The following is a 20873-nucleotide window of genomic DNA, read 5'->3' on the forward strand; positions in this document are numbered from 1 at the left end:
AAATTTAATTCTTATTAGTATTAGTCAACTGTAAAATAAGATTCTTCTATCTGATGTCATTTAATAATAAAATATTTTGTCTACGTATTTGTAATATATTTCTCACAAATATGTGTATATTGATATAATATTCTTCGCTGTCATATTGTTAAATTGTATCAAGAGATAATAAATAACTTTTCTGTAGGTATGTCTTTCTGTTTTTCTCAACGATCATCATTTAACCCGGATCTATCCACTGCTGGATATAGGTCTCCCTTAGTCTTTTCCATGTATTTCTGTTTTGTGCTGTTTGCATCCAATTTTTGTCGATCCGTTTTATGTCATCAGACCATCTTGTTGGTGGACGACCTCTACTTCGATGTGCTTCTTGTCTCGGTCTCCACTGTATTATTCGCTGTGTCCATCTGTTATCCGACATTCTAGCTATGTGCCCCCCCCCCAGTTCCACTTAAGGGTCATAATTCTTTCTATGGCATCTGTCACTCCTGTTCTCCGTCTTATTTCCTTGTTCGTGATCCGATCCCTACGAAAAATGCCTAACATCGATCGTTCCATGGCTCTATGGGTAACACAAATTTTATTTCTTACTTTTTTGGTCAGTGTTAATGTCTCTGCACCATATGTAAGTACTGGCAACACGCACTGATTAAAGACTTTTCTTTTAAGACACATAGGCAGTTCTGATTTAAGAACATAGCTTAGCTTGCCGAATGCCACCCAAGTGAGTCCTATGCGGTGGCTTAGTTCGCACGTTTGATTATCTCTTCCTATGCGTATCTCATGTCCTAAGTACTTATATGAGGTGGTTTCTTCAATATGCATGCCATTTACTGAAATCTTTTCGCTTAACACAAGATTTGTCATGATTTGTGTTTTTGTGTGGTTGATTTTTAATCCTACTTGTAGGGAGGCTAGGTATAGTTTCTCCAGTTGCGATACTACATCATTGATTCTGTCAGCAAAAAGGACAATATCGTCAGCAAACCTCAAATGACTAAGCATTTCTCCATTGACATTAATTCCTTTTTCACTCAGATTTGCGTTCTTAAACATATGCTCTAATAATGTTGTAAACAATTTTGGCGAAATTGTGTCTCCCTGTCGCACTCCCCGTTTTATTTTAAATACGTTGGTCTTTTTATCTGCCAGTTTCACACTTGCTGTCCCATTTTGATAGATGTATTTTATCATGTTTATATAGCAATGATCTATACGGCACTCTGTTAAGGCTTTTAACATCTTTTGATGACTTATTGTGTCGAAAGCTTTTTCGTAGTCAACAAATATCATGACTAATGGCTTGTTATATTCAACACTCTTTTCTATTAAGTTCTTAATTACTTGTAAATGATCATTCGTGCCATATCCTGCTCTAAAACCTGCTTGCTCTCTTGGCTGATAGGAATCCAACTTACTTCCTAGCCTGTTGGTAATAACTCTTGTAAATAACTTATATACTTGTGACAACAAGCTAATGGGGCGGTAGTTTCTAAGGTCGCTGATATCTCCCTTCTTATGAAGTAAGATGATTTCCGCGTTGTTCCACTGCGTCGGTGTTATCGCTTCGCACAGACATTTATTGAACAGTTTAGCAAGTGTCAGTAAGAGCTTATTTCCTCCTAGTTTTAGGCTTACGGTCATTACCCTTTCTTTACCTGGGGATTTATTGTTCTTCATCACCCGAAGTGCATTTTTAATTTCGTTAACAGTTATGTTCGGCATTAATTCTGAGACTCGATTCTCTATCTTTGGTAAGGGGCGTCTTTCATCGGATTCACTTGTTTCATAGAGTTGTCTGTAGAAGTCTTCCACTGTTTTCACTATTTCTTCCTTATCAGTCACAATGTCGTCTTGTTTATTTCTTAACTTACGTATGTTCTTTTTTCCTGTGGACATGTTGTGTCTTAGAACGTTCAGACTTCTATTTTTCTCTATCACCCTTGTCACCTCTCTCATGTTATGTTGCCGTATGTCTTTTCGGATTTCTTTGTTTATTGTTTTACTGAGTTGACTAAATTCTGCGTAGTTTGTGTTATACCTGTCCTTTAGCCCCCTTCTTTCTTCGATCAGATTTTTAGTGTGGAGACTTATTTTCTCATGTTTTTTCTTCATTTTAGGACAGCACAACTTCTCCGCTTCTTTAAGGGCTTTTACGATACTTTCGTTTAAAACTTCGACCTGTGTTTCGTCGTTGATTTGTTGAAGGTTATGGTCAATGATGTCACGAAAGTGGTCTATATTTTCGAGCGGGGTCCATTTACGATTGTCTGATTTTATCATTTTTGTTCGTTCATTCTTTAAATTGAACAGAATTTTTGCTCGAATCAATCTGTGATCGCTTCCAATTGTAAATCTGTTTAAAACAGATATATCTTGTACAATTTCTTTTTTATTAGCAATGATAAAATCTATTTCGTTCTTTGTGAAACCGTCTGGACTTTTCCACGTCCACTTTCGTTGGGGCTTTTTTTGAAAGAATGAGTTCATAGAAAAAAGATTTTCTTGGTGTAAAAAATCTACAAGCATGATCCCTCTTTCATTTCTTTCTCCATAGCCGTAGTTTCCTAGTGCGGTTTCACTTTGGTCTTCTTTATTTCCCAGCTTAGCATTAAAATCTCCTGTTATCAGAGTATAAAACGTCTTAGTACTTTTCAGGGCTGTTCTAATATCTTCAAAGAACATTTCAATCTCTTCATCTGTGTGGCTTGTCGTTGGTGAATACACTTGTATCAATTTTAATTTATATCTCGAATTCAACTTTAAGATTAGAGTGATAACTCTCGAGCTTACACTTTCTATTTTTAATATGTTTGGTACATGTCGTTTGTGTACGATAAATCCAACCCCACCATTTGATGAATTGTCTTCTCCCTTGAAATGGAATAAGTGGCCAGATTTAAGAGTATATTGTTCTTCTCCTCTTCTTCTGACTTCGCTGAGACCCATTACGTCCCACTTTATTGATTTTAGCTCTTCCTCCATTTCTAACAATTTAGACTCTGATGACATTGTTCCCACATTATATGAAGCAATATGCATAGGTTGTCGTCTATGGTAGCCTAGTTTAACCCGGGGATTCTTAGCACCCTCTACTCCGTCTTTCTTCCGACCGCTACCTTGGTCGGAGGTAGTGGAGTCGCCGGGCACTGAGGGCCGTTCGTTTCCTGAATTTTGCATACATGAATAGAGGAGGGGGGTTTAGCCGTTTCATTACCGCGCGAGCCAGTGCGTATTGGTAGTGGGTTAGGATGTGTAATGGATATGTACGAATTTGATGGAAATTTTTGGTTAGGACATGACTTCTCCTTGGTAGGGGACTGTGGAGAAAGTCAAGGCTTGCTTAAGGCAGGGTTGCGTCCCTTTAGCAGATCTGTCTTCTACCGGGGTCGTAGAAGAGTATCTACTTGCTACCTTAGGCTGACTGCAAAGGTTAAAACACCTTTGGGCGGTGGGGTCGCCACATCCCTACGCCAGCTCTATTCTCAACGATAGTTAATATAATAATGTTTATTATGTTTATTTAAATAAAATAATTTTTTATTGCAGAGGTGCTGAATGATGCCATATTTGACGAAGACCACGACGAGATGGTAGTTGTAAAAGATATCGAAATGTTTTCCATGTGCGAACACCATTTAGTCCCTTTCTACGGAAAGGTTTCCATCGGATATTTACCATGTGGAAAAATTTTGGGACTTAGCAAGTTAGCTAGGATCGTTGAAATTTACTCTAGGCGGCTACAAGTACAGGAACGACTTACCAAGCAAATCGCAGTTGCCGTTACCAAGGCAGTGCAACCTGCTGGAGTTGCCGTAATCGTAGAGGGAACGTAAGTTTTTAAATCCAGTTTTATTTAAACTATTTATCGAATAAACTAAACTCTTACTTATTTTAACAATAATGCAGTGTATGAGAAATTCTATGGATATGGTTGATGTAGAATCGGATAATGACACTGATCCTTTTGAATATGGTCACGCAGGGAACGAATGCTCCCCTAGACACACCATAATGAGAATTATTATGTTGAAATTATGAGTAATAATCCAAGTCTATATATTGAAGCAGCAGATGACGACGAAAATGGTGAGCATAGTGGTATTTCTGGATCAGCTGAATTAAAAGCACGACAAAATATTAGTGCATTAATAGTAGTAGCCACATGTCCAATATATTCACTGCAGTTTCCATGATACCGCACCTAGTCTGTCCTGTTTGGGGTACTGAGCAACTCCTACTTAGTTTAGAGCTAACCCCTGCACAGTCTCAGACCGATACAGAAGACATAGTTCTACAAGAAAATGATCGTGAAAAAAGTCGCTTTGCTGTAGTATCCAACCATGTGTATTTGCACTCTACCCACTTACCCTATCTCTCTCTCCAATGGCGCTACAGCCCAAATCGAGCCTTGGCCTCTTCCAAACGATTCCTTCAACCTTGCCGGCCACGTGCCAATCTTCTCCAGGTTCTCACGTCTAGCAAATTTTGCGCGGTGGTGCCACTTCATCCTCACACCTTTTCCGTGGCCTATCTTTTGGTCTTGGGCCCTGCATTTTACTATCTAGGACTTGTTTTGGCAATCTTTCAGTACCCTACCTACCCCCGGGAAAAAGGAAAACATCGATTTACTTGGAATCTGTAGACCGTAAAAAAATATTTCCAATAAAAAATGTAGCCGAGGTAATTTTGAAAAAAAATGTCTATTATCACTTTGTGTGTAAAATAAACTGTTCTCTCAGAAACAACGCTTAAAGCGACCGGCTATTTTAAATGTCAGTTACGCGCGAAATCATTTTTTTAAATAACATTTTGTATTAACCCGACGGCAAAACATTCGATATATTATCACGAAAGTATCCTATCGAGAAAAATCAAAATGAGTTTTTAACTAAAAGACTGCAGCTTTTGTATGCAATTTTTTCATTATGCCGCAAATGAAGTCAGTTGCTATAAAGCTGTTAAATGAATATTTTTTACAATTCTCATGAAATCAATAACATTTATTAGCTTCAGTAACCGATCGCTGTGGAATTTTCATTGTTAGAGTCTAATCTTCAAAACCTATAACATGAAATTTTGAGTTTTGGCAACAAATATGAGACATTTGATAAAATATGCATAACTAAATACGCTAAATTTAAACTTTCACATTACAAACGATCTAACGTAAAAGAATCCGTTTTAAACGTTTTATATTGTTTGTAATGTGAAAGTTTAAATTCAGCGTTCAGCGTTTAAACTCCCCATATCTGTTTCCAAAACCCCAAATCGAAATTTTATGCCATCGGTTTTGAAGATTGAACTGTAACAATGAAAATTCCATGGTAACTGCTCATTGAAAGTGATATATTTAATTGATCTCGCGAATCGATTATTTGTTTAACAGCTTTATAGAAATCGACTTTATTTGCTGACAACGAGAGCTGCATTCTTCACCTTTAAGACACATTTAGATTTTTGTCGATGAGACGAATCAAAAATATCGAATTTTTACAGTCGAGTTGATAAAAATTTTATTTAAAAAATTGTTTCGCGCGCGTAGCAGGCATTCAAAATCGCTGGTCGCTTCAAGCGTTGTTTTTGAGAGAACGGTTCATTCTATACAAAAAGTGCTAATAAACATTTTTGTTTAAAATTACCTCAGCTACATTTCTTGTTTAAAACTTTTTTTCTACAGCGTACAGATTCTGGGTAAATCGATATTTTCCGTTTTCCCTCTTTTCCTCCTTTACGAGGGGGGGGGATGTTTAAGAGGAAGTATCTTTTTGGTGGTCCTAAATTGATATTCTAGCAAAATTCTTTTGTTGGTATGATTTTAGAGGTTGTTCAGTTTACATTCTACGATTATTTTGACGTTTGGATTTCTAATTAATTGTGATTTAATCCCATTTAAAATAATATTTAAATATATTTTGTCCTAATAACACACAAGAACATTTTAAAACTCTTTTTAATTTAAGTTTTAGCTAGCCGATATAATTTAATTTGTTTATTGTTTTAAGATCTTTTTTATTTTCAAGTAATGTTTCTTCAGTTCTAAACAACAGTTTTAGGAAAATTACGCCATTAGTTTTTGTTGAATCTTTCATACTGTAACCTAAGCTAGATGTTTTCATCAATCGGCACAAAAGTATATAACATATGGTACATCACAAAACATTTTCACACTTGGCAATATAAAAGCTAAACGATTGTCAGTTTCTATTTTCGAACCTATTGTGACTGATTTCTACTCCTTTTGTTGCTTTTATTGTTGTAATGACAGTAATAAAAAAAAATCTAAGCAATTGATATACCAATCCATGTCTGCGTTATTTCTTAAATATTAAATACATATCGATGTATGTATTGTATAATAGAAATAATATGGTTTAGAAATAATAAAACAAGGAGAATCAATACATTGCTTAATGGAGTATTCTGAAGTACCTACACAAGATAGGCAAAAAACAAGGAAAAATAAGAATATATTATATCTAGATTAGACAAAATTACGAATGACACAATTAAGTATTATCAGATATGTATCCAGAATTCAATGGAATACATTGCTTTCTGGATACCCAACTATCTGGATTATTATCAACGGAAAAATGACATAAAAAGGTGAAAAATCAAGAAGATTGCAGCAACCGAAGTATGTAACTAGCGTTTAGGCATTAGACAACGTCGTAAGACGTTTTGAAACCGATTATGTAAACTATCTTTAATCGAATAAAAGGCAGATATCGAGCACAGTTTTTTATTAAATCTGGGCCAAGTACTTTTGCTCTCAGAGCATCTTTATTTTGACGAAATGCCCCTTGTGCTCGATATCTGCCTTTTATTTGTTTAACGTACATTTATTCGAGCATTTAACCATATATCACTATATAAATTATGTCTCAGAAAGTTGAAACCATCCGGCAAGATTTATTATGATCAATTTTAGAAAAAAAATTTTGTTTTTAACAAGTTCTGCAAAAGCCAATTACCTAAAATTTAACCATGAAATATAAATTCTTTTTAAATCCTTGTATACAAGGTGCGTCTAAAATTATGAATTTTGTTCAAGAGTAAAAAATAGTTGTAATGATGAAAATTGTTATTAAAAATAAATTTATAAATATTTACATTGGAAAATATAGGTATTTCTTTCTTTAGCCTTTTTGGCTTCAGATACTATGTTTATTCACCATCTTACTACTTAATAATTAAATTAAGGATCAGGAGATTATTAATCAGGAGAGAAATGCTATTCTCTTTCCTGATGACAGCCAATATTTAGCTTCGTCGATTTTTAATCATTTTTAAACTGTTTGTTCTTATGTCGTGTTGTGTTAATGTATCATTTAATGTTCATGACATTCTCCATATATTGTTGGATAGCCCAATTTTGACGAAATGCCCCTGAAGATACTCAAGGAGCGAAAGTACTTGGGCAAGATTTAATAAAAAAAATGTGTTCGATATCTGCCTTTTATTTGATTAAAGATATTTTTTTGTTGTTGTAATGTTAAAATTGGCTTTTCCTTAGCCTAAAATAAAATGAAATTTATTAAAAACAATCCGTACTAATTTTTTTAACTATGAAACTTACTTTGTAAGTACCAAATCCTAATTTGTGGTCCTCTCGGTGACATGTTGATCTAGAAACGTGTCTTCCAATAACGTCACTCCATAAAGCGCTCAACTTCATATAATTTGCTTCTTGCGTCTAATGCGTCTTAATGCCCCTCGATCTGCTTCGGTTATTTAACTTTTTCGTACACTTCTAGGTTTTGTGATGACTGAACCTGTAGTTTTGTATCTTCTGATTATATTTATTACACTATAGCGTGACAATTGCAACATATTCGCGATTTCCGAATTGGATTTTTCAGAATTAAAAAATCTAATAATGATTGAACAAATTTTCTCATCGATAACTTTACCTCGACCCATTGTACAATCCACAAACGGCAAAAAGCCGTTACAATATCTACCATGATACTATGATTAAGAAGATAAGATATTGCGCATAAGTCAGATATCCTTTTGTGTACGATTATTGTAATTATTAAACCTTTATTTAATATTATTATTTTGCTAATTGAATAATTTCATCACAGAATGCATAAAAATCCCATTTAACTTTAACAAGAATTCAAATTCTACTCTCCAATGACGGCATGCGCGAACACGACCGATTTTGTGCTACGAGAAGATCCTATCTTGTTAGTCATAATATCATGATATCTACTACAAAATAGATTTGACATTAACTGATAATATTATTGTTTTGATGTCATTTTTCCATAGATACCTCTGGATTTAACTTAATTATGAAAAAATCAACGTATGTTAATATATATGAATACATAGCCACTTTTTTATTGTTTAAAATAAATAAAAAACCATGAGGGTAATGTTTTTAATATATATATATATATATATATATATATATATATATATTTATTAAAAACATTACCCTCATGGTTTTTTATTTATTTTCAACAATAAAAAAGTGGCTATGCATTCATATATATATATATATATATATATATATATATATATATATATATATATATATATATATATATATATATATATATATATATATATATATTAATATATATTAATAAAAATGTCATATTAATTAATATGGGAACTTATAAAAACGAATACGGCCGGTTTGCGCTCGACCGTTTTGCGCCCTTACCTGAAATCGACCGGTTTGCTCTTTTTTCATAATAGAAATTTTCATAATAGAAATATCTAACTACTATAGTTTCCTTAATCGGCCGATTTGCGCTCTCTTGCAATATAATTTTAATTTCATTCTACAATAATAGTCTGGTGAACCTGCAATGAACAAACTAACATGTCAAATAAACCATGTGTTTGCCAGCAAATAAGCTAGGGAGATTTTGGTTAGCAGTAAGGACACTGTATTTATGGATGGAACATTCAAAAGCTGCAGTAAGCAATTTAGTCAAATATATACCGTTCATATCGATATTGGTAGTACGTAAGAGGAGACAAATACAATTCCATTGATATTTACTTGACTTCCTAACAAAACCAAAGAGACATACGATATGTTATTTTCATCAATGAAAGAGAAACTACCAAATTGGAAACCATCTCTTATAAAACTGGATTTTGAACAGGCAGTGATGGGTGCCTTAGAAAATTATTTTCCCGAAGGTAAAATTTCTGGTTGTAATTTTCATTTCAATCAATGTATATGGAAAAATGTTCAAAATATTGGACTTGTTTCTGAATACACTGACAACGAAGAGATACGTTTACATATAAGAATGTGTGCTGCGTTAGCGTATCTACCCATAGAAGATATAGATGGTGGCTGGTTATGCATTCAAGAAACCTCTCCTATTTCTGAAAAAATGGAACAGTTTTATAACTACTTTGTCAAACAATGGTTAGAAAATACTCACATTACCAAGGAAATGTGGAATTGTCATGATCAAAGACATCGCAGTAATAACGTTTTAGAAGGTTGGAATCATCGTCTGAATACATTAATAAGACCACATCTCAATGTATTCCAATTAGTGAAGTGCCTGGTTAAAGAAGCAGAATATTGTGATCACGTTTATGATCGATTTACTTTCAATCTAGAAGGAAAGCGGCTCAAGAAAACATATATTAATCTTGATAAAAGAATATCCAAAGCTTTACAGAAATATAAAGATACAAGGTACTTAAGGTTGTGTTTAAGGACATTGGCATATATCCAGAAGCTGCAATAAATAGACAATTTTTTATTACCAAGAATTTTTTGTATTTTACTGTATAAAAATTTTGAAAAAAAACGAAAAAAAAACAAAAAAAATTAAAAAAAAAACAAAAAAAAAAGTTAAATCTCTTATGTTAAATCTGTGGATCAGTCATTGCAGATTATGTTCATCTTGGGCTATCAATATTGCGTCGTCTGCGTAACAGAGTATTTTGATTTCTTTGTTTTCCATTCTGTATTCTCTTCCTTTGTTAACGCTTTTGATGATTTCATCCATGATCAAATTGAAGAGCATGGGGCTCAATGAATTTCCTTTCTTATTTCGCTGCCTATTTCTATAGGTTCTGTAAGCTGTCCATCTATTCTGACTTCCATTTTGTTGTTTTGGTAGATGTTTTCGACAGTTTTTATAATATATAGGGGAGCTTCTCTATTATACAGAAGATGGATTACATCTTTAAGTCTTACTCTGCCAAACGCTTTCTTTAGGTCAATCAGACACAGAAATGCTGGTCTACTATTCTCAGTAATTTGCTTTATAACGAATATTGCATCTGTACATGATCTTCCACTACGAAAACCCTATTATTTATCTGCTAAACTTATCCTCTGATTTATTAGCACTTGTAAAATGTTATTTGTAAGTTTTAGCGTAGAATTTAACAAGTTTATACCTCTGTAGTTTTTTGGCCATTTTTTATCTCATTTTTTGAATAGTCGAATTAGTAACACCTCTTATTGCTTTTTATAGTTTAACATTAAGGATTACTATGTCCTATTCCACTCTGATATTATGAATTCTTTCGGTATATTCTTCTATTTCTATTTATATTTCTTCTATGTTTACGATTATCTGTTAAATTTGTATGTCTGAGATGCCAAAGTAAAATGTTTCAGGACAAGTTTCTTATAGTTCAGTTTTTATTTGTATTCCACTGAAAATCGTGTTTATCAACATATAAAATATATTATTATCAAAACTTTGCTAAATTACTTCTACCAGCTGATAAACAGTTTAGTTAAACAAACAGGAAACAAATGTAAAATATATTGCAATACATTAGAAACAACTCCTGTGTTTCTTAATTGCGGAATATGTTCGTTGAATGGACATAAATTTAATTACATAGATCAATCGTTACGATATCAGAACAATGCAGAAACTTGTAATTGAGAGAAATAATTTTTGCTGCATTGCTTAAATTTTACAACACTAGAGCATAAATCTCAGTGACGTAATATATAATTAAATAGAAATAGACAATTATTGTTTTTTATGTTTTTAAAAATATCTATTTATTTATCTTATGATGTACACTTTTTACTTATCTTCTCAACATTATTAGTATATTGAGTCACCTAAAAATAATTAGTTCCCTCGATATGAGCATTTCTTGGTTATACAACAAATGTATATAATGTGATAAAACTATAAATAAAAATCATTTGTTTAATTTAACATCATTTGTAGCTAAAAAGTGGATAATATTATTACTTTTACATGTAAAAACTACTAATTTTAAATATTTTTTATCAGTGTTTTGTCAAAACTAATCTTTTTAAACATGTTTACATGTGTAATAATATTTTGCAATAAAGGTCAAACGTTTTAAAAATACAAATTTTCTTCCTAATAATGTATAAGCTATTTTCTTTAAAGTGCTAAATAAATAAATCATACCAAAATAAACCAAAAAATGATAGTTTATATTTTTTTGTCTAATGTAGATTTCCATAATTCCATACTAGATCAGTTACTGAGGGTTTTTACCTCCGAATTTTTTATAACTGAATCGATTCATTTGAAATTTTGTGTGTTGGTAAATAATTACTCAAGGAACAAAAGTTATATAGTGCCGATGTGCGCTTCCACCCTGGGGGTGTCTACGCTATTCGATAGAAGGACAAATTTCAAACAAAAAATGTAGTAAACATTTTTTTCGCTAGATCAATACTTTTTGAGTTATTCGCTGTTGAAAAGTGTCATTTTTCGTTAAAAAAAACATGTTTTTCAAAGGTTTTTTAAGAATAGTTCTGAAACTAAGAGTTTTATCAAAAAAAGTGTAACGACTAAAATTAAAGCTCATAAAAAAACAGAAAGATTGGCTTTTTAATGAATATTTTCGTTAAATAACGGAAAACCTGTACATTTTTCGACAAAAACTCATATGATATTTTTAAAAGAGCTTGAAAAGTCCTTTAAAATGAGTGGTGGTAAAAGTCCTTTGCACCAACTGTACGTGAGATACGATCAAAAAAACGATGGGTTTCTCAAATTTTTGTAAAAAAAACGCAATAAAACTAACGTCATGTTCACTAGGATTGAAATAAATTGTTTTCCTTATAGAATTCAGTTTATTTCAGTATTTTTTGTATGATCCAAAAGCTTAGCCACTTTAGAATACCCAGTTTTTGAAAAAAGTATGATTACATTTTTTTTAAAGACATGTAAGTACATAATATATACTACTTACTATATAAGTTAATTGTATGATTAGTTATAAGTTGTAATTCTTAAAATTATCATTGTGTTGGAAACATCTTTATTATATATAAAAATAATTAAAATAATATTGATAAGATTAAATTACATTTTATTACATACTAATAAATACTACAAAAACTAAAAAAGTTTTGTTTAATAAAATGCACTCAAGAAATGTTTAAAACTGATAAAAATATTTTTAAATTAATGTTTTAAAAAAGGGGTTGGTTGTGAGGGTTGAAATGTTGAAATTATAATAAAAAGTTATTTTATATGCAAAAAATTAATTTTCGTTAAATAAAATGCACTCAAGAAATGTTTAAAACTGATAAAAATATTTTTAAATTGATTTTTAATTCATTTTTATCATAAGGGTGGTTGTAAGGGTTGAAAATTTCCAATAAATAAAATATTATTGTATAGCTAGGGTATTAATTTTTATTTGTATTTAAATACATAATTGAAATGTCTCAAGCTGCCACGACTTTTTTTCATATTATTTTTATAAAAAGTATTAGCTTTTAAGGGTTTTTAAAGGGTTTTAAGGGTTGAAAATTGTGAATAATTAATTTTCATATTAGAGAACATATTACAATATTTACCTTATGCGAATAAACAAGATTTAAGTGCATAAAATAATTAAATCCGTGTTTTTCCCCCTTAATAAGGGGTAGTTTTCACCCCTTAAAAGCAAAAAGCGCACCTAGAGCGTATATAACTTTTGAAGTGGAGGGTAAGATAAGCTTAATTTGAAATTTTCAAAGAAATCGATGCAGTTATAAAAAATTCGGAGGTATTACCATATTTTAAGCCTCAGTAACTGGACTATACCTGCTCCCCATACTTTTAAAGGTGTCGGAGTGTGATTCCGGTTTATCATTTCTACATTTTTTCCATTTTGTTTTATTCTTTGCTCATGTTTCATCTCATCTGCGGTTTTTCCTCTTTCACTTCTATATTTTTCCGTTTGATCCAGCCACTTCCTTCTTGGTCTGCCTCCTCTACTTTTTGTTGACGTTCCATTTCCATTATTTTCTTTGCCAGTCGCGTTTGGCCCATTATTACCACGTGACCCAAATCAACGTTTTAAGGAATATTGATAGAGAACATTAGACAGAGAATTTCATTCATATAAGTGTTATTTTTGTACAGTATGATGCAAAATTATGGAATAAATTAATTATTTCAGAAACAGACGATGATTTTTTTAAATACAAACCGAGGTCACGGGGCGCCTTGTTTGAAAGGTATTCTAGTCGCCTTTAAAATGATGAATTATTCGAATATTTATTTCTATGGGGTTAACCAAAATTATGTACTTAGTTAAGTATGATTCAAAAGTATGGAATAAATTCATTATTTCAGAAACAGATAAATTAAAAAAAAATCTTAAATCACGTCAATTTTAATTTTTGAATGGCTATCAACTGCTACATATTTGTTGGACTATTGGACTAGTCTATGCTCTGAGTGCTGGAGTAATGACGTAATCGACGATTTTTTTAAATACAAAACGAGATCACGAGACACTTTATTTGAAAGATCTCCTTGTAATGTCCAACATATATAGCAATTGATGGCCATTCAAAAATTAAAATTGACCTAAGATTTTTTTAAGATCCATTCGCTCAGCTCGGGCATATTTGGACAGATTCATAGCTGGAAACCTACAACACAAAAGTTCCTATCTCACATTATTAACAGCTTAAAATAAACTTTTATTACAGACTTCTTTTATTGAAAAAAGAAGAATTATTTTAAATACCGGAACTGTATACTAAACCCATAAAATTTTGGGTAGTATATATTTCAAAAATATATTTCAGTTGTTATAATTTAACATATTCCAGTAAATATTTGTATTAATTACACTTATAATTTTATTATTTCTTATTATACATTATATGGTATAACGAAATAAATATTTATTGTCGATAAGTCGTAAAGTTCTCTTTTATTTACGTTTGTTTACATTAATATTAGACAAGAGCACGTGTGCTTGGTTGTATAGTAATTTCCAGCCACTTCTAGTCTGTCAAAAAGTAACAAACTTCGCAAAAAAATAATTACTAAATTCACTAGACAGTTCGGACTGGGAATAGTGAACCGATTATAAAAGTTCGCTTATTTATTTCATATCCGTCGTTCTGGAATACCATCAAAGCCGGTACTGGATCCCTGTAGAAGTTTCGATTCATTCCTTGGCCTCTAAAAATCGGATTACGCGGCGTTTCTCGATCATTCGAAGGAGGACACCTTAGACAAGGAAAGAGAAGGGACGCGTAATCGTATGGAATTAACTGAAGCCTAAACCGGCACCAGAAAGGTTGCAATCTCATTTTTTATTTCTTAAGTAGATTGAGAATAATGGACATATAAATAGTTTTTTTTTCAAAATTTGATACAAATTTGAACACTGATATAATGATCACGGTATACCGGGTAGTGAATCGTGAGACGGACCATAGAAAAACTCACGGGTAAGTTCTGAATTGTTGAATTCCTGCTTTCCGAATTATTTTACATCAAAAGTCATAGGTAACTATTTGTAGAGGACTGAAATCTGTATTAAAAACAAATGTTAAAATTGTTCTACGAATTAAACGTACTCCAAAATTTTGCAAAAATATACATTTTTCAGGCCACCCCTAAAAGTCAGGTCACGCATAGTGCAAGAATGTGTATGATGTGCTGCGTTTGATTAAATTGATGTAAGAAGTTTGACAATTTTTGAATTGTCAATATTTTTATTTTATGTTTAAATTATAAACGATACATTTTACTAAATACTACTATTGCTACTAAACAACAAATATTACTTTTTAAAATTATTATTAGTATATTTTTTAATCAACTTTATTGTTTTTTAAACAATAAATCACAAAATAAAAATTTTGGCAATTTAAATATTGTCAAATATCAGAAACATCAAATGACACAACGCAACACGTTATACACATTCTTACACTGCGTGTGGCCTGACTTTTAGGGGTGGCCGAAAAATATGTTATATTTTTGCAAAATTTTGTAATACTTTAATTCGTAGAAAAATTTTAAGATTTGTTTTCGATACATTATTCAGTCCTCTACAAATAGTTTCGTATGACTTCTAGTGTAAAATAATTAGGGCAGCAGGAATTCAACAATTTAGAATTTAAGACTGAGTTTCCTATGGCCCGTTTGACGATTCGCCACCCTGTAGTGTTTCAGTAAATCAGTAAAAGTTAAAATCAGTAGATCTACTGAAAAATCAGTAAAACTAGTAACCCTGCGAGAGGTAGTAATGGGCAACGTACAGGCACCAAAACATGGCGGTCACATCGAAACTGGCCTCACTTTGCGAAGGTTTATTAAATGAACGTTACCTGTCATATCTCTTTCCTTGTCTTAGGGGGACACGCTTCGAGAAATGATTTACCTCGTCAAGACCGGCTTAGTAGGAAATCGTGCAATTGGCTATCATAATATAACAGTTTTATTTCCAAATTTATGCAGCAATAATATTACTGGCAGAGCTTTCCATAGCATTCATGGTGTGATGTTGTCGAATTATTTTCTAAATTAGGTAAAGAATAGGTCGAATTATTGACTAAATACTATATACTTAATTCTAATCCGCTACAAAAATATATTATTGAGTATTCATGTTTAATTTATTTTTTCAGACACATGTGTATGGTTATGAGAGGAGTACAGAAGATCAACAGCAAAACCGTAACCTCAACTATGCTGGGAGTTTTCAGAGACGATCCTAAAACCAGAGAAGAGTTTTTAAACTTAGTCCAGACAAAATAATTACACGATTATCTAGAAAATAAACTTACAATGTATTATTCCAGTATACAAGAGTAACTATAAAATACTTAAGATGTTATCATATTTATTATTACAAATTTATAAAGATTTACATATTTATATATTTATTTTTACAACGTGTTTTCACATAATAAATATACAATAGAATCCCAAAAACTTTATTTATTCTCCATATTATGGGAGAAAACATGTCTAGTTTAAATTATGTTTTACATTTGTGTAAGTACATTCAACGAATTCGATTAGTGGCCAAAAGTTTTGTCTACTAGTCCAGGTTGTTGTTGAAAAAATACGTATTAATTAGTGGATTTTTGAAACCTACTCTGTGTTATGAAGGACGAGGTCAGAAGCAACTCCCAGTCTGTGCAACACATTTTTATATTCGTTGTGTTCAAGTACTTTGAGGGGATACGAGAAAAGATCATGCGCGTGCAGCGGTGAAATCTTGCAACTTTTTTAGCATATTTCATAAGTAGTTATTGAAGAAAATTGGATTTCGCAAATTCTGTGTTATTAATTGTAAAAATACAACAAAAAATAGTAAATTCGAGTTCTATCGGTCTTCAATTTCTAAGCACAGAGAAAAGTGGATTTATATCATAATAAAACAGAAGTAAGTAACATAACCCAAATTCTGCATTCTTATGCCCGATTTCGTAATAAGTTTGACGTAAACATTAAATTAAAGTTCACTTTAGTGTAAATTACAATAATGTAAAATTCACTATACTGTAAATTTCAATAATAATCATGTTGGTTCAAGTTTGTTTAATTTAGTCTAAAATGAACATAGTTAAAGTGTGCTTTAAGTTGTCATTATGAAATCGGGCGTTGATGTCGCTCCAAAATATTGATATGATATGCAATTAATAATTGTATTCTACAGTGGATATGATAGTTGATTGAAAAGGTATTTTATGATTTATTTTCTGGAATCCAGTTTTGGTGACATCCATTTTGGATGTCACAAAGGGCATTCATTGAGTCAGTCATGATTGTGTAATTTCTCTGGTCCGTTTTTTTAATGAATTTTAGAGCTTCAAGGATTGCGTATAGTTCTGCATTGGAGATAGTCCAGTTGTTATGCAACTTAAATTTAGCATTATGAGTATCAGAGAAAATGGATGCACCCACTCCGTCCATTATTTTTGATGCATCTTTGTAGATCTATCCGTAAATCTATCCATAATATCTTTGAAGCGGTTTATTAATATGGCTTCATTCATGTTTATTAAATTTTGATAGATCAGTGATCACTGGTGGTTTATTTACAGTCCACGGAGAAGGAGGGTTTTCGGAAGGGTGGTATATTGTCGGGAATATTATGCTATATTTACGAAATAATCGGTTATTTCGTTCATAGAAAGGCGGATTGCATTGAGAATGAGATGAGAAGTAGTGGCTAAAACGATTGTTATGAACGTTATAGTAGACTAAAACAAAACTTTTTTTAATTGAATTCTAAACTTCCAACTGGCGGAACTTTAAAAAATTTGTAATACCTTAGTGTAAAGATAACCGATTTCGATATTTGATTTTGATTCAAGGCTCTAGAAGTTTATTCTAGAGCAAAATGTTATTTAAAGAACTTTATAAAATCTTTATAAAAGATATAATAATATAAAAGAACCCTTTCGTGCTATATCACAGAACGTTTTCGGAACTACTTTTCCATTATCAGGGCTTTTACTAGGTATACATGAGAGAAGCCTCTAAATATACAGCCCCAGTACGCAGCACTGGAAATTTTAATAATTGATGTTTATTTTCAGGACAACCTTAAAAAAAAAATAATAATCAAAAAAATCCTTTAAATCCCGTAATCCTTTGGCCACCAAAAAAATAAAAAAAATATTAACAAAAAGGCGACAGCCATCCAAAAAAATTAACAAAACCCCAAAACCTGCGCAGGGTCCACATCCTCGGATACCGAGTCGCCGAATTGGGCGAAGCCCGGAGCGGAGACTCGAGGGCCGAGCAAGCAATTTCAGTTCAATGATACGTCAGTAGAAAAAGTACGAAAAGAGCGCGTCACGTTTGCCTGCATTGATCAGGTCAGTATCGTGTTGGAGTTTTTGTACCCAGGACTGCCACACGAAAAACATTTGACTGATAGTTGTGCCCCTATCGCGCATCAGAGTACTATAGGGGGGAAAGGGATGGCCTGGAGCATTGGAGCGCGGTGGAGTGGTTCCTGATAAGACAAATCAATACACCTCGCTCCAATGAATTGTAACACCCGAATGTCATCAAATTGCTTACCTACAAGTCCTCATAGACACTTCGTACTAGGGTCAGCAACCCCAATGTAGGAGTCTTACGTTGCCATGAAGTAGATTTCATCTAAAACTTAAACATCCTAATATTTTATCATCAAAAATGTAACTTAAAATTAATTTAATTATAATTAAAGGGTTTTTACTCATATATTTAGGATCTTCACTCATGTATACCTAGTAAAAGCACTGCTGATGGAATAGTCATTCCGAAAACGATCTGTGATGTAAACCGAATGAGTTCTTTTATATTATTATACCTTTTTTAGGTCCTTAATTATCATGCAGGGATGAATAATTTGAGCATCTTATTTAAACTGTTTTTCATTTAAATAATCAATACTTTTGTTTCTGCTGTTAAAAATTAAACATAGTTTCTTGAAACTCAGGTCTCAGCGATTTTAGATATAGTCTTTTACTTTTTTCGTCTTGGGATAAACAAACTATTAATCTTAGCAACAATTGGATTGATTTGGTTTTATAAAATTTAATTTTGTTGGCGATTAAAAATGCTTCATTATGCATTCACAATGCATAAAAAATTGTTATATAAGAATTTTTACAAAAATATGACGCTTTTGATAAAGTACTGATTTTTACCTTTGAGCGCTAATTAATCAATACCAATTGATCGAAATTAAACTTATAAAAGCCTAAATTAAAGCTTATCTGTAATTAAAAAATTAACTGCAAGTTTATGATTTTATGGCTATATTTTATAAAGTAAAGTAGGTACATTACAAAAGTACAACAAAATTTGCTGTTACACGGACTGTGGATTTCTCACATCGGCCTTTATAACACCGAGTAGGGTTCAAGAATTTACTAATTATTGCATGAAATCGGCGTTTTTTTGCTCACAGCTTGGGCTATACATCTGGATATAGGTATTAACCTACAAGCCACGATGTCTATGTACGATAGACACTGTTTATGGTCTTAAAATGCTTTGTAAATAAATGTATTTCTCCTAATTTTATTTTTATGTCTGGTAAGCAATTAGCCTAAATCATTTTTGCTTATGTTCTTAATTGTTTATGTTAACCATTGAAGAGAAGGTTATTTCACAAATGTAGGAACTAATAATTTTAGTGCTTCCCTTGTCAGCTTACGATTTTATATTTTTCTCTTCATCCAGAAAACGTAAATCGTTTAAGAGTTAAGTTCAATTTAAATATTTAAGTTATAAAATACTTAGTCGCTGTTTTTAGCTTAAGGGTTAGTTCTAGAAAGTAATTTAATACTTTTTCTTTCAAATTTTGCAAGCTTTCTATCACGTAAGAAATGAGATAAACTACTAACAACAATTGGTAAATTGCAAATTATTCCAAAACCTTTTAAAAGGGAAAGACTAGTACATTATTTTTTTGTTGTAAAGATGTTGACCACAAACAAAGTTTTACGAGGACTCCCTTGATTTTATCCTATGTCGTTGGAATGTTTTCTTCGTTTCTTACAAAGATTTTATTAAAAATATTTAAATGGTTGATAAGATCAGCAATAAATTTCATTTTTAATTTAAATTTTTATGGCTAAAAGGGTCCAAAAACGTGTTAGGATTTGGTAAACAAAAAATAAAAACATTTACTGCCCTAATAATAGGTGAATGGCAAACAGTATAGACAATATAATACAGTCTTCTTTCTTCTTCTTCCAATGTTCCGCTTCTGCACTGCTTACTTTGTAGACCGCATCCTCTATGCTGCTGGGCTCCTGGACGTCTGTTTCTGTAAGTGCTATTTTTGACAACGTACCTACTTGGCTGTCTTCAACAATCACCTGGCTACACGCTGATTAGATGGTTAATCAGTTTGTGTTTCTCGATATATCCTCTGAAGCATGTTTTTAGTGGGTTGGTGAAGATATTCCTAGTCTTAAGGAGCCTCATGGCCTGGTGGAAGAATTTTCTGGTCCTATTCATGGCCACTTTCCTCAGTGGTCTGTACTGAAGCCTTTTTTGGATAGTTGCATTACATACTCTGTTTTGTCATAATGATCCATATACTAATCTGTAGCATGCCGTTTCTATTCTTACGAGTTTCTTTAAGTTGGTCTCCTCTATTGAGCACCATACTGGACTGTGGTTGGGTTGGATTTGGTTAATATATTAAATACAGGCTTGTACTGGGGAATTTTCTTGAGTAGCTCTTTCATCAAAAATTAACAATTTTTTACTCAGTTTTTCAAATACATAAAATATGTACTTAAATCTTCAGATATAATACTAAGAAACCTCTTTGGATCCAAATAACAAAGATCAGCATATATTGCAAGTTTACTGGTCAAAACGTGGCCATATAGTACGTGGATTTAATTTCCAAATTAGTGCTTTTGTATTTTTTATTTCGTAGCCATAGGATACCTACGTGAGTTCAACTTACTAATCACTGTTTTTGAAGCACCAATTTTTTTATTAATTTTTTAATACAACTTTGGGAATCCTAGTGAACTTTAGACATTTGTGACGGCCTGAGCTGTAGTACTATACGCTCCGTTGTAAATCCGGCCCTGATGTAAATGGAAGGAAATTCTCCACTTTCAATGTGACCAGGCGCCATTCATATCTGGATTC

The 20873-nt window shown here is 32.1% G+C and overlaps 1 protein-coding gene across 2 annotated transcripts in view; it reads left to right on the forward strand.

Annotated features, from left to right (window-relative positions):
- The window catches only part of Pu (GTP cyclohydrolase punch), a 107076-nt gene extending 90895 nt beyond the window's left edge, over positions 1-16181 (forward strand). For both annotated transcript variants that reach the window (XM_072520646.1, XM_072520645.1), the window contains exons 3-4: positions 3550-3832; positions 15875-16181. In XM_072520646.1, coding sequence (XP_072376747.1) covers positions 3550-3832; positions 15875-16004 — 413 coding nt within the window. In that variant the 3' untranslated portion in view covers positions 16005-16181. The remainder of the gene's footprint in view (positions 1-3549; positions 3833-15874) is intronic.
- The last annotated feature ends 4692 nt before the right edge of the window (positions 16182-20873 follow it).

The sequence above is a fragment of the Diabrotica undecimpunctata genome, chromosome 1 (assembly GCF_040954645.1).
Source record: "Diabrotica undecimpunctata isolate CICGRU chromosome 1, icDiaUnde3, whole genome shotgun sequence".
In the NCBI taxonomy this organism is placed as follows: domain Eukaryota; kingdom Metazoa; phylum Arthropoda; class Insecta; order Coleoptera; family Chrysomelidae; genus Diabrotica; species Diabrotica undecimpunctata.